At 35.2% G+C, this 14,313-nt stretch overlaps 1 protein-coding gene across 3 annotated transcripts; it reads right to left on the reverse strand.

Annotated features, from left to right (window-relative positions):
* Positions 1 to 455: 455 nt before the first annotated feature.
* On the reverse strand, positions 456 to 14,099 carry LOC149781637 (vacuolar ATPase assembly protein VMA22-like). Of its 3 annotated transcripts, none has more exons than XM_089935701.1 (2): positions 13,953 to 14,099; positions 456 to 7,365 (listed from the first exon to the last, which is right to left on the reverse strand). In XM_089935701.1, the coding sequence occupies exons 1-2, from the start codon at positions 13,982 to 13,984 to the stop codon at positions 6,723 to 6,725; spliced, it is 675 nt and encodes a 224-aa protein (XP_089791827.1). In that variant the 5' UTR covers positions 13,985 to 14,099; the 3' UTR covers positions 456 to 6,722. The 3 variants fall into 3 exon arrangements, with proteins under 3 accessions (XP_089791827.1, XP_089791829.1, XP_089791830.1); XM_089935703.1 differs by lacking the exon at positions 13,953 to 14,099 and adding an exon at positions 13,322 to 13,360; XM_089935704.1 differs by lacking the exon at positions 13,953 to 14,099 and adding an exon at positions 13,225 to 13,353.
* Positions 14,100 to 14,313: the final 214 nt, after the last annotated feature.

Consider the following 14,313-nt stretch of genomic DNA (forward strand, 5'->3'; position numbering starts at 1 on the left):
GTACATTTTGAAAGCCATATTAAATAGTGGATCAGCATTATGTACATGTAAATTTTGAAAGCCATATTGGATAGTGGATCAGCATTATGTACATGTAAATTTTGAAAGCCATATTAAATAGTGGATCAGGATTATGTACATGTAAATTTTGAAAGCCTTCATGCTGAAATGCAGTCAAATTTGGTAAAACAGTTTCTAAAGAGACATTTGTGCAAAAAGGCCCTAACGTCACGATGGTCTCTATAAAGTGTTTACAATTGGACCATAGCTTTATAGGGAAAGTTTCCAACAGCTCATTCTGATGGACTATGACTGCTTATTAGCCATACCAAAATCTCTTTTGAACATGTGGCCAGATGAGCTAATAATGGAGAGAGAGAGAGAGAGAGAGAGAGAGCACTGATTGGCAAGAGAAAGCTGAATCAGCATTTAAGACTTCAAGTTAAAACAACACACAAATTTGTATCTTCTTTACTGTACTTTAAGAACTGAAATGAATTTTAAACTCCAAACAAACACCAGATATTAAAATTGGAGATCTACACTAGAAACCTAAAAACATAGCATACACATGTTTTGTCACATTATCTACTTTTAGAGAATTTGCAAATTAGGCATCATTCTAATCAATCTTTTTCTCTCTTGAATATATTTTCTGAATATATTTTATACTCATAACTGTTATACATTCTGGATAAATGATTCTATGAGATTCTAGATAAATGATTCAATATAACACATTTGCCTTTGAAAAGTAATTAAGAAATAATTGGATGAACAATTTGTTCACACAAAAAAATCTCTGCCTCCCCACCCATCTCATCCTTATCCCAGTGATGTAAATGCCTCCAGCTGCAAATTAAAACGGCAATCACTCCTACAAAACATGAAAGCACAATGGCCAATCACTGTTACAAATTACGAATGCACAAAGGGAAATCACTCTTACAAAACATGAAAACACAATGATCAGTTGGTATGCAATGATGTATCTGATGACAATAACTCACTGGTAACTGTAAGACTAATTGCAGTCAAAAGACTGTTTAATGTATGGCACCCATCTGTCAAATAAAGTGACCAAATAATAAGGCAGTCTTTTTGAAAATATGCATTTTAATTAACATATATAATCATTGATAAGGAACCTTTCTGGCTCATTGCAGACCATGACCTTAAGCTTTTCATGTTTTGTCCCCCAGCCAATAAAGATTGGACCCCAGGATTTTGCTTTACATTGTGCCTCAGAAGGAAATTAGGTGAGATTTTGTTTCCTTAAATCAAGACTGCATTTGACTTGCAGCAATGTGTTCATACTTTTACCTGAATAATTACAGATTTCATTTTTTTTGATGCAACAGCTAAAAGTTTCATATATTAGTTATGTAACAGTATAGATGTTTCCCGATAAGGTCACTAGCAGACGATATTCTGCCCATTTTACCTGGACAACAGGCAATATGGTAGTTTCCCCTATATACAATCACTAAAATTTACCATTTTTAACAAGGCACACTCAAGGAAAAAACTTTCACAAATATATAGCTAACAGAAATCTTGATTTGAGTTCTGTTTATATATGCAATTTTTGTAAAGGTCTCTTGAGAATCAGTGAATTTATTTCAGCTTCCAAACACCATATAAAGTCAACGGTAAATCTGCCCGCTGACCACAAATATGGCTGCTGATGATGTCATTCAGGAACTATTTAAAGTAGATGTGTAACAATTTCAGTAGGTAACCAGACATAAGTAGAATAAGTGGCTGGACACTTTGTGATATAATGCATTAAGATAGCGACCTTCATGCATTAAAGGTGAAAAATATGACATCTAGCGCTTTGAAAAGTTTCTAATCCACTATCATATCTTCAACATCAATCACCAACTACTGACTGACTACACTGAAAGAGTCAGAATGGGACTGAAAGGGTTTGTGATTGACTACAATGAAAGGGTCAGAATGGGACTGAAAGGGTTTGTGATCGACTACAATGAAAGGGTCAGAATGGGACTGAAAGGGTTTGTGATTGACTACAATGAAAGGGTCAGAATGGGACTGAAAGGGTTTGTGATTGACTACAATGAAAGGGTCAGAATGGGACTGAAAGGGTTTGTGATTGACTACAATGAAAGGGTCAGAATGGGACTGAAAGGGTTTGTGATTGACTACAATGAAAGGGTCAGAATGGGACTGAAAGGGTTTGTGGTTGACTACAATGAAAGGGTCAGAAGGTTTGTGATTGACTACAATGAAAGGGTCAGAAAGTGATGGAATGGGACTGAAAGGATCAGAATGAAACAGAATGGGACTGAATGAGAAAGAATGGAGCTGAAAGGATCAGAAATAGTCAGCAAAAGACAAAATGGGACAGTAAAAAACAGAATAGGACAAAGACACAATGGGACATAATGAGAAAGAAATGGGACAGAAAAAGACAATGAGACAGAATAGGATTATAAAAGACAATTGGACATAAAGAGAGAATGGGACAGAAAGCAAAAGAATGGGACAGAAAGATAGAAAATACACAAGCAGCTCATTATTATTCATAAAGTGTACTAATTATAGGTAACCTAAACAATACACAGAACAGAAATATATATGTATATAAATATAATAGTATTTCCTACGAACTTAAAGATATAATAATGTTTCCTACCTGAAATATTCTCAGCGTGTTTTTTATTTTTTAATGTTTTTTCTAATTTCATGGTGTTTGCTTTTGTAATAATATTATTATATGTTTTTTATCTTATAGGTGTTGTCTAATGTTGTAAAGCACTTAGAGCTTCTAAAGATTAGGTGCTATACAAAGTCCTCATTATTATTATTATTATAGATGTGTAATGTGCCTTGCTTTGTATACAAATATCAAGATAATATTGTCAAGGGCATGTGACCTACAATTTCTGTAACCATAACAGAGAGGTTACTAATAAGGATTTATGATTATCTTTCAGGAAGTTAATAATAAACACATATATAATTTGTTCATGGTCTAACACTATAGATCAAATGTTTTTGTTTACAAAAAAAATATATTAGTATTATTACTTTTTTTAATTATACTTTTTTTTAAAGCAAGCCTGATGGGCAACTCTCTTAGACTATGGGAGGACTTGATATAGAATTGGAAGGGCCATAGACACTGGGCTACCTCTTGTTTGATGACCTATATAAAAAAAAGTGCAAAGTGGTTTGTCAGTTATCTTCAGATGGTTATCATCACATGTACAAGTTTTGCAACAACCCACTGAAAGGACTGAGACTAGTTTTGTTCAAAACAATCTGTCAAAAACAACATAAGGGTCCTTGCTGGGGGGGGGGGGGGGGGATGGCAAAGCAAATAATATCCAATCAATACACGACATTATTAACTACAAAATGTAAACAAATTAGGTCAGAAATGTATGGGACTAGGCTATCTTGTGAAGTTCGAGAAGCACAGTAAGATTATGGTTGTTTACTTACATCACTCATTTCTTAAAAGTACCGAAAAGGTATCAAAGCAAATAATATCCAATCAATACTCGACATTATTATAAGTAAGTAGACAAATATTAAAGTCATTAATTTGAAACCCTAATGTGGGATTGTTGCAACAAAGCTAGAAAGTGGATGGTCATATTAATCAAATCGGTGTTTCTAAAAATAGATGCACCTATACTGCATGCGTGGCATGATTTTCAATGCTTAAACAGTGTGACCCCACTATAACATGCTCCGTTATAACATGAATTCGGATATAACAAGGTTGTGGTGTGACTCCTGAAATTTCATATACATGTATTTTTCTGGTACACGAAAAAAAAATCTTTCTTAAAAGTATGAAAAAAAAATGTAAAAAATTTATTATCATTTTGGGGAAGAGTTCATGTATGAATAATACAAGACGATCGTGACGTGACTCCTGCAATTTTATATGTATTTGTTTCGTACACGAAAATATAGTTTTTTTCTTCTTAAAAGAACGAAAAATAACTTGTAAAATGTTTATTCTGGGATTATGTAGGGCTTCGCCAATGTCACAAACTTGGATTTTTTTCCTTATTGGCTGCAAATATACCATCTGCCGATTTTTTTTATTGGCAACAATGATGGCTGTTTAAACTTGTACATACAACCATTGGTTTGGAGTGGAGAAATTCAAAGGCCACATGAAAGGAAGCTGCAAACTTGATATAAAATGCACTGAAATTTATCTACTGTTACACAAACAAATTCTTTGTCCATATTGACAAACAATCTAAACATTGCATTGTTATGTCATAATCCACTTATCTCAACTAGCATGAGTACTGTATGTTGTGAGATATCTGCTTTTTTGTTGTTGATATATCTGGTAACAGAGATCAACGGATGATACATCATCTCGTAATCTATCTTTCGTCAGATTTTTGGCCACTTGCTAGTAATTAATATCTTTACAAAGACTGACATTTGTATGTGGATGGTAAGTAAAATTCCTCTTTTCACTCACATATTCTGTCATCAGACCAGAACACCTGCATTTCTATCTAGCTTCTGTTGACCCTTTGTTAAATTTCTGAAGCATGCATGGAAGGTAGCATCACTCTGCTACCATAAATGTAAAACAAAAATATATATATAAAATTTGTTGTTGGGCTGTTCAATAGGCAGAGGGGTAACAGTAACTAGAATAGACCAAACGACAGTCAATTCCTTTTTAAAAATGTACCCAGATAAAATAGTTTGCTGAAATTTCAGAGGAAAAAGATTAAAGCATCGATTGTTATGAAAACGTACTTAGCAAATGTTAACAAAAATCAGTCTCAATCATGCAATGCAATTATTTGATGTTGCCGCCACACGAAAAAATGGTTATTTCTTTGGTTCTCCAAAGCTGTTCTTTAGCAGTGACTTCAATAATGCATGCACCCTTCATCAAAAACAAAGAACCTTTCTTCAAAGGAAGTCAGTACCAAACTTAAAAACAGCAATGGAATCTGATAGACTTTTGCATTTTCCAAAGTGACTGGAATTTGTTAACTGTGCCGTGAAAGTTTCCTTTTTGCAGGGAAAAAGTTGATGCATACAAACACTACCAACGACGACTTAAAATGCAAACTAACTTTTACTGACTTGGGATGTACTGAAAAGTAAATGTGCTTCATCAATTGTTATGTGATTGTGCTGTTTTTCCACTGAATTAAGACCTTATGACCTGTGACAAAATTATTGAATATTTTAAATGTGTGTGCATTTCCTAAGGAATCACTTATATTGTGGATTCAATATATGTGATGAGATTTGCGGGTGTTGACACTCATGTATATATGAACAGCATACACGTATATGTACCAATTTGTGGTTCTCTAAATAAAGTAAAATATTACATATGCCTTCTCTATTTTCACTACAGGTGTATTTCTCATTTAATATGCATGGATTTAAGATGGTAACTGTGCCGATGATGCACATATTTTACTGCCCGCATTTATTACCTACACAAACACACACACCCCCCGCAACTTTTTTGGATACACGCATCATTTTCTTCAGCTAACTGACCTGGTTGCTTATAACACAGTTCGGTCTATAGCACAGTCGGGTTATATGGCTCCCAACTACCATGCTATAGTGGGGTCACACTGTACTTGGCTGTGCACAGATTCAGTTCATCTTTGATGAATAGCTAAGTAATGATGTATCAATATTACATCATTGTAATTAAAAAAAATTGGTATAAATAGTCAATCATCTGCCACTAGAACAAGCAATTTCATTATAAAACTTTGAAAAACGTTTAAAAAATATGAGACTCCAAAAGATTTACATTTAGAATCAATTTCCTCAACATGCTGTTGTAAAGGGGAGGTTACTCATCAGCAGCCACTGTGGTTTGAATGGATGAACACAATGGTATGAGGACACCTCTACATGTGCTCTCAAGAGTATCACAGGGGTTCTTTTAAACTAATTTTGACATTTTGGACTGCTATTTTCTACTGCCATTTTAGAACTAAAAAAAATCAAATTTGTTGTTTAAGTGGCAGTTGGTTAAGTCTTTTTTTTTAACCTATTTGTAATTATAACACTGTAATTTAGGTACACCTGTCAGTTAAATTAATTACAATGTATAGTTTCTGTTGTGCACTTTTGAAGCTATATGACCAAATATACCGCATATCCAAACATACACTTTCAAGTATGAATACACTGCATATGAATATGCTACATTCACAACACTGACAAAATATGTTTATAATATACATATGACACAGAACTTTCTACTTGAAGAATTACTTAAAAACCAATGCTAAATGCAAATATGCATATTGAGAAAGGACATTTCACATAAGACAGCCAGATCTCACACAGACCTCTATACCCTATTCTGTCCAAAAAGAGAAGTCATTTCTCCCTAAAATTCACATCTAGCTTGACCTCTGTTGACAGTATCAAGTATAATCATGCAGAGTTAATCAAGTGTGATCAAGTAAGGAGTTATCATGTATAATCATGCAGAATTGTCATGCATGATCATACAGAGTTATGTATGATCATGCAGTTATTAAATATTATCATGCAGATAATTATCATGGTTGGTTCTGCACAAAGTTCATTTTACAATAATAATTTCTGGACAGATACAGAGACATATGGATGTATTAATGTTGAGATATGACTAGTTGCAATATCTGCAAACTTAAAGCAAAACTATGGTGGTCCCTAACTATAAGATCCAATGAAAAATATCAGGTAATGGACTTGTTTAATTTTTTCTTCTGTCTCTTCAGTTCAGCATAATCCTTTCTCAAAGATAGCAGCTTTGTGCGTAGGTTTGCAATGGTAACTGTTAACTCCACTGCATCTTGGAATTGTCTCTGACTCTGTCGTAATGTCTGTGGAACCAGCACTCCAAACCAGTGCAAAGGATCCTTTGATTTCAGGCCCTTCGTCATCTCTTTAGAACTAGATTCTATCTTTTTCATTGGTATTAAATCTTCGATTTTCTCCTCGTCATCATCCTGAAAACTCTTTGAAGCAACTTTGCGATATCTTAAAGTTGTAGTTTCAGTATCTGGTGACACATACAAAGCACTCTCTTCTGTAGTTTTGTTTTCTTGCAGTGAAAATGGAGTACAAGAACTGCTTGGATCTACACAGACTTTTGTTGCAGCAACCATGTTGTTTTCATCCCACTGCAAGCAGCTGACTGACTTGATACCCATACTGTAACGAGATCTGGAGAGGCTAAGGAAACCACTCTTCATTGTTTCGTCCAGCTTGTCTTGCACTTCATACAAATTGGACAGGGTATTGAAAAATTCAAGTACAACATCATCTAGTTTCTCACAAATTTGCGTGAAGTTTATGTTTTCCAACTCAGCCATTTTCCTATTAAAAAAAAAAAAGAAAAAAAGAATATCAGGTTCTTTTTAAAAAGATAACGTGAAACATAAGCAGATCTCATTCAAAACCCCAAAATGATACTACCAGTATGTATTAAAAATGTACTTATTCTGGTACAAAACTATCACGGATAATATTATTAACTGGGCTTGAATTTAATATTTTATTTTACTACTTGTTTTTGCAAGTGGAAAAACACGAAAAATCATTTGTAGAGTGTACTACTTTTTTTCTATAGGACGAGTAACTATTACCTATAGTCATGGTGTCCAGACATTTATGACTAAGAAGGAACAACAAGAATTTTTCTATCAGATTCAGTTCAATTGTTGTAAATTTCATAATCGTTCAGAAAAAAAGTAAATGCTCAGTATCATAAGAATTTCTACTCTCCCCCCCCCCCATTTTCAAAATTTAATTACAAGGATCCTCCCAATAAAAATGTCTGATAGGAATTTTGGGATCCTTAGTTTTGGAGGTTGTTAGCGCAGTTTTTACTCAATTGACTATGCCAAATGAAGATAGCATCTGAGAAATATTTCCACATCTGTGAATGAAACTGCTTGGAACAAAAGATATATCCTGTTTCCCCATGAAAATATAATGGTTGTGCCCAAATCCACTGTGTATTACCAGTAGGTACATGAAAGATCACAAGCTCAATAGCACCTTTCATAGTCAATTAACCAGGGCCAAAGCTCGGACTGTATTATGATCCAGAATTATGCACGTGATTTTGCTGAATTTATGGAGTTCTATTAATGATTTACTATACATCACTGAAAAATAGTATTCATAATAAGATGCAAGAATCTAAAAACGCAACTAGTGTTTTTACATTTTTCCACAATTATCTCATGATTTGCAAGTATGTGTTTAATACTAGCCCTGAATAAGTCACTTGATGTCTAGAAGCTAAAGGGTTATCCACTTTGGGCTTTGGCTTTTTTTTAGTGTTCTATGACACAGAAACACCTGGAACATTATATCATACTGAGATAAGCCAAGAGATCTGCCATGATAAGGGACACACCAAGGTAGACAATCCAGGTTGACTGAATGGTTGGAACTGAACCAATATCATCCTGGTCATGACTCAGATTAAAATCATGTCTCCGCTGTCTTAAGTGAAAATCTGGCAGTGACCGCTCAGGGCTCTGTTCTGGTCACCAATGTTATGATCACAATTGCTAATTTTACCAATCAGATAAGTCTTATATCTTTGCATTTGTGAGACTGAGCAATGTGTTTGAAGCACATTAATGTCTTCTAAACAATTTGATTCACTTTCAGATTTTTGAAAGCTGCATTCCCATTGGTGAATTCAAATGTCACCAGAACATGACCCCTAAGCAGTCACTATCAGACAGAACAGTGGAGATCTGATTTTAATCGAATTGGTCACTTCAACCACTAAGCCACAATGCCTGATATTTGACCAATCTAGGCATTCTTTCAATCTCTTCTGAAAAGCTGATATGGTCTGGCAAATCTGACCTCAAACTGAATATTATTATCAACCCAGAAAAAACCACAGAAAATCGTAAAGCTATTGTGACAACATAATTCTAAGCTAGTGTTGGTTTTCATAGACTTTAGTACATACTCAAAATGCTACCTTTCTTTAAAACTTCTATAAAGCTAAATCTATAGTCTTTCCTGTTTTGTATGTAAATTCATTTGAACAAATTTAAGAAGACGTTGGTCAAATAAATTTTAGCACAATTTGTGATACACACCTCATTGTATTCAACTTCTGTAATTATCATCATCCAATTAAAATTGTGTGTAACATTTTTTTCTTTCTTCTTCATTCAACATTTAACCCAGATGAGGAGATATGGCAGGGATGATAGCTATGTTCAGCTGAAATACTTAATTTCATTTACTGCTGTATCTATTCAAATTATTAGTTTGTTGATATTCCAGTAATATGTCACCTTTGAATTTTGTTCTTTGTTTCAACTTTAAACATGATGACTTGTGACTTAATAGGATCAAGTTATATTTGGTATAACTGACACTAGGATTAAGTTATATACTGGTATAACTGTGACACTAGGATAAAGTTAGATTTGGTATAACTGATACTAAGATAAGTTAGATTTGGTAAAACTGTGGCACTTAGAAGGATCAAGTTATATTTGGTATAACTGTGACACTAGGATAAGTTATATTTGGTATAACTGTGGCACTTAATAGGATCAAGTTATATTTGATATAACTGACAATAGGAGTGTGTGTGTGTGTGATTTTGATTTTTAACGTAGCTTTAACAATTTTTCAGTCATGTTGCTACGATGTCTGCAATGTGGCAGTTTAAAGTGATGTCTAGCACTGGGTCATCATGTTGCAGACATGTAGCATGATGTCCCACCCAGTCACATTATCCTGACACCAGGCCGACCAGTCCTAACACTAACCTCTTAATGCTGAACGCCAAGCAAGGCAGCTGTTAGTACCATTTTTGTAAGTCTCTGGTATGACTCAGCCGGGGATCGAACCCACGACCTCCCACATCCGAGGCAGACGTTCTAACCACTAGGCCACCGGAGCGGTACAACTGACAATAGGATCAAGTTATATTTGGTATAACTGTGACAATAGGATCAAGTTATATTTGGTATAACTGTGATAATAGGAACAAGTTATATTTGGTATAACTATAACACTTAACAGGATTAAGTTGGATTTGGCATATTTGTGACAATTCAACTTTCACCAATTAAAACTATCTCCTGTCTGATATTTCTTTTCTTGTACAAAAATAACAAATTTGCACATCAAAATCTAGTCCTACATTGAAAGACAGCAACCCTGAAAAGCAGGATGGGCATTAGGGTCAATGTCTTTCTTTCCAAGACTAATTAAAAGCAGACCTTCAAAGCCAACCTGGACAAAGTACGGAAATGGGAAAAGGATTGGATGATGGAGAATCCCCAGAACTCTCAAGCTCTCCACATTACCAACTGAAGGAAGCTCACTGATGTGTCATATAACATCCATGGCCATACACTAGAAACTGTAGACACTGCAAAATAACTTGGAATCAACATCCATAAAACCCTAAGCTGGAATACTCACAACAATGCCACTTTCAAGAAAGCTGATTTCACCCTTGCTTTCAGAAATAGAACATCTACCAATGTCCAGCCAAGACTAAAGAGCTATGCTATAAAACATTAGTCCTTCCCATCATGGAATATGTAGAAGTAATATGGGACCCACATGCAAAGGAACACATCAACAAACTGGAAAGGGTCCGGTACTGAGGGCACAGTCTATCACTGGAGATAACACAGAACCAGTCGTGTTACAGTTATGCTACAACAGCTACAGTTGGCCACCCTCAATGAAAGAGTACAGAGCTGCAATGATGTTCAGGATTGTCATGAACTTCTTGTGCCAAATGGGAATCTAATGCCAGCATAATCAAAGCGTAGCCACTACAGAAATATTTGGTCCCATTTATGAGGACAAACATACAAAAGCATCCCTTCTTTCCGGATGGTATTCAACTTTGGAATGCTCTGCCACAGACAGACAGACAGGTGTAGGCTATCCAGTTGATAAGCATTTAAGTACGGTTTTTAACTGCCCTGTACATAAATTATTTTAATTGGTATATGATGTTCATAGTTCTGCTCATGCAATTTTACACGATACCGACATACATAAAAGCGTGGTATTGCATCATTTTAGAAAAAGAATTAATAATCATATGGTACAAATTATGTTCACTGTCATTATTCCACATTAACCTTCAACACTAAAAAAATATTTTCACCTTCATTTATTATTATAATTTCAGTATTTATTTTATACAGATGATCCAAAGTCTTATAATTTCATCTACTTTTTAACAATAATGTTTAGCCAAAACAATGCACATTATTTAGCAATAACAACATAACTAGAGGGAGCTTCAGTTGGGCCGAATGCCACCATCTTACTATTTTTATACAGAGAGGGTACCCCTCTTTACGGGGCTCCCATTCTTTTAACTTTGATTAGATAATTTCATAAATAGAAGTAACATTTTACATCAAAACCTGAGCAAAGGAAACCATTTGGCTTTTCTTTTTAAACTATACGTTATTGGTAAGAATTTGATATGGCTCATAGAAGAAAAAAATCCACAAAATGTGTGGATCATGGAGGGTTTCATGCGGGAGAGGTTTTATTTATGTATCTAAATATAGAATGCACCAAGAATATTCTGGTACTTATCTTCGTTTTGTGTTATAATATACCCTCCATCTCATCTTTAACCAGAAATGCACGTCAGTAAATACTAAAGGTAGGAAACATTATTAGGTCTTCAGGTTTGTTCTTGCAGTCAAAATAAGTGAGTTTTAAGAGCATTCTTGAAAGGGATCACTGTATCTTTTTGTCTAAGTTCAGTGGGCAATTCATTCCACGTTGCTGGGCCCTGGTATGCAAAAGAACACTGTCCAAATGACTTCGTTTTCATAGTGGGAATAATGAGTATACGATTGTCAGAAGAGTAGAGTAAGTATCTTGCTGGTGTGCACATATGGGTGAGGTTGGATAGGACTGGAGTCCATCAGTGAAACATAGCACAGAGAACAAATTTTGTGTTTGATTCTGGATTGAATGGATAGCCAGTGTAGGGTACAGAGCAGCGGGGAGGTGTGCTCTGATCGTGGTACTCTTAAGTATGCTCTGAGCAGCTTTGTTTTGATCTTTTTGAAGTTTCTGAAGTAGGTATTGAGATGAACCAGACAGAACTGAGTTACAATAGTCCAGTCTTGAAAGTACTAATGAACACACAAGTGTTTTAGTGGCATGAACTGAAAGGTATTTGCGAATGGAGCTGATACATCTCACCTCAAGATATGCAGCCATGCATATATGTTCATGACATGTTGGTGCAACGTGAGAATACAGTCCAGGGTGACACCTAGGTTTCGTACTGGCTGTGTGAATTTAATGTTGGTGTTACTGATATTTATTGTCTGAGGTAAAGGGTGTGACTGAGAAAGTCTTTGTGTTGTGATCAGAATGGCCTCAGTTTTATTATCATTCATCTGTAGCTTGTTAAAATGTCATCCATGATTTCACATCAGAAATGCACCTCTCTACACCTTGGATGGTAGCATCAGCTGGAGTTTGGGTGGCTAGATTTGTATATTTGGGTGTTGTCAGTGTACAATTGGTGAGACACTGGATGATGATCTATGACACTTGAGAGCGGCTGAGTGTACAGAATGAAGAGAACAGGTCCAAGAACAGACCTCTGTGGAACACCACAACATAGATCAACTGGGCTGGAGTGTATTCCATTTGCATACAATCTGTGTCCTGTTGACCAAGTAGGACTTGAACTACAGTAAGCTGTATCTTGAATGCTAAATACATGCTGAAAACGGTGAAGTAATATATCATGGTCTATTGTGTCAAATGCTACAGACAAATCAGTGAAGGTGAGGACTGTAATCTTTCGGCTATCCAAAGGATGAGAGAGAGGTATTAATAACATCAGTTAGTGAAGGCAATCCTGGATCTAAGCACTCACGCAACACTGATGTTGGAACTGGATCAAGTTCACATGACTTTGGTACATGTTTTTGTTATAGTTCTTCCAGTAATGTGCTGGGTTTCTCTGGAACACACTCTCAAATGATCAAGTTCTGAATCTTAAATGATATACTCTTTTCTTTGCTAAACTGACACATCTGTATATGTTCATGAATTATAATACAATTCTGGTAAAAAGGGAGGCAACTCGTATATAGCGGCACAAGCTCAATGCCTGCAAAGGTACCTCATCGCCATAATCAAAAGAATGTAGATTAATGAAAACAATTTGATTAAACTTACCTACATATTTGTCCAAATTCTGGAAAAGTATGCAACTTTGTAGTTGATGTAAAACTATATTAAAGCACTATAAACATTACAATTTCAACAGACTTACTTCACCAGTGTCATCACATGTCAAACCGGAAATAAACTTAATCAAATCGGAACTCCTAAGAGGACAGAACGGACCGTAACTTAGGGGGTTTTCTCAAAGCAAATATTTAGTCGCTTATACAAACTTTATGCCGGTAAAATAATGCATGAAACATTTTTCTCTTCCGTCGCGATTATAAGTGGATGCAAATGTGAAAGGCGTTACTAAGAATAAACCAGTAGGAAATCATTTTGAATGATGTCTCACCGTCAGACATAATCCAAAATCTCTGCATAGTCTGTTTAGCAAGAAACATGGCTCATTCCTCATTATAAGCACACTGCGTTTCTGATTTTCTTTGGATGTTAACCAAATTAATAATTTTTAATGCACACATACATTGCATGACCATTCACATCCATTTATCAGTGACTAGAAAATCGAGTGCAAGCGACTAGGAGTGGCTGGCATACTTTGCCAAAGCAATCAAGATTGGTGCGTGTGTGTGTGCGCTCGTTTGTAAAAGGCGCGAAACGGGGACATCAGCGTGAATACACACCAACAGACCGGGGAAACACCTCGAAACGGGGACATCCCCGTTTTGTAATTTCGGCTTCAATAGAATGCCAAGGCCTTATTTAATGATACATACCTTAAAATAAGCGTATCTGAGCAGGTCTCCATTTTGTTGGATTTTTTTTTTTACATCATGCTATTCACAATAATACACGCATTCCACTCGACTCAAAACCTAGTGTATATCAATCGGAAAACTACGTCCCCGTTCACGCTGTAAAAATTCACACCGGTGTGCTGTCGGCTTGTGCATATCGCTTCCGAATTACTGACCGAAGATAGCATGAAGAAGAGCTAACAGGATCTAAATCATTTATATAAACATAGACAAATATATATATATATATATATATATATATATATATATATATATATATATATATATATATATATATATATATATATATATATATGATATATTTTCTGTTTTAACACAG

This window comes from Sinohyriopsis cumingii, chromosome 15, assembly GCF_028554795.1.
Source record: "Sinohyriopsis cumingii isolate HCF-2022 chromosome 15, ASM2855479v2, whole genome shotgun sequence".
In the NCBI taxonomy this organism is placed as follows: Eukaryota; Metazoa; Mollusca; class Bivalvia; order Unionida; family Unionidae; genus Sinohyriopsis; species Sinohyriopsis cumingii.

What these genes read in the sequence shown, in the direction of transcription:
- LOC149781637 (XM_089935701.1), bottom strand. Translation starts at nt 13,984, where the DNA reads ATGGAGACCTGCTCAGATACGCTTATTTTAAG. An exon ending in TCAGATACGCTTATTTTAAG is followed by an intron (nt 7,366 to 13,952) that starts GTATGTATCATT and finishes TTTTTTTAATAG; the next exon opens with GAAAATGGCTGAGTTGGAAA.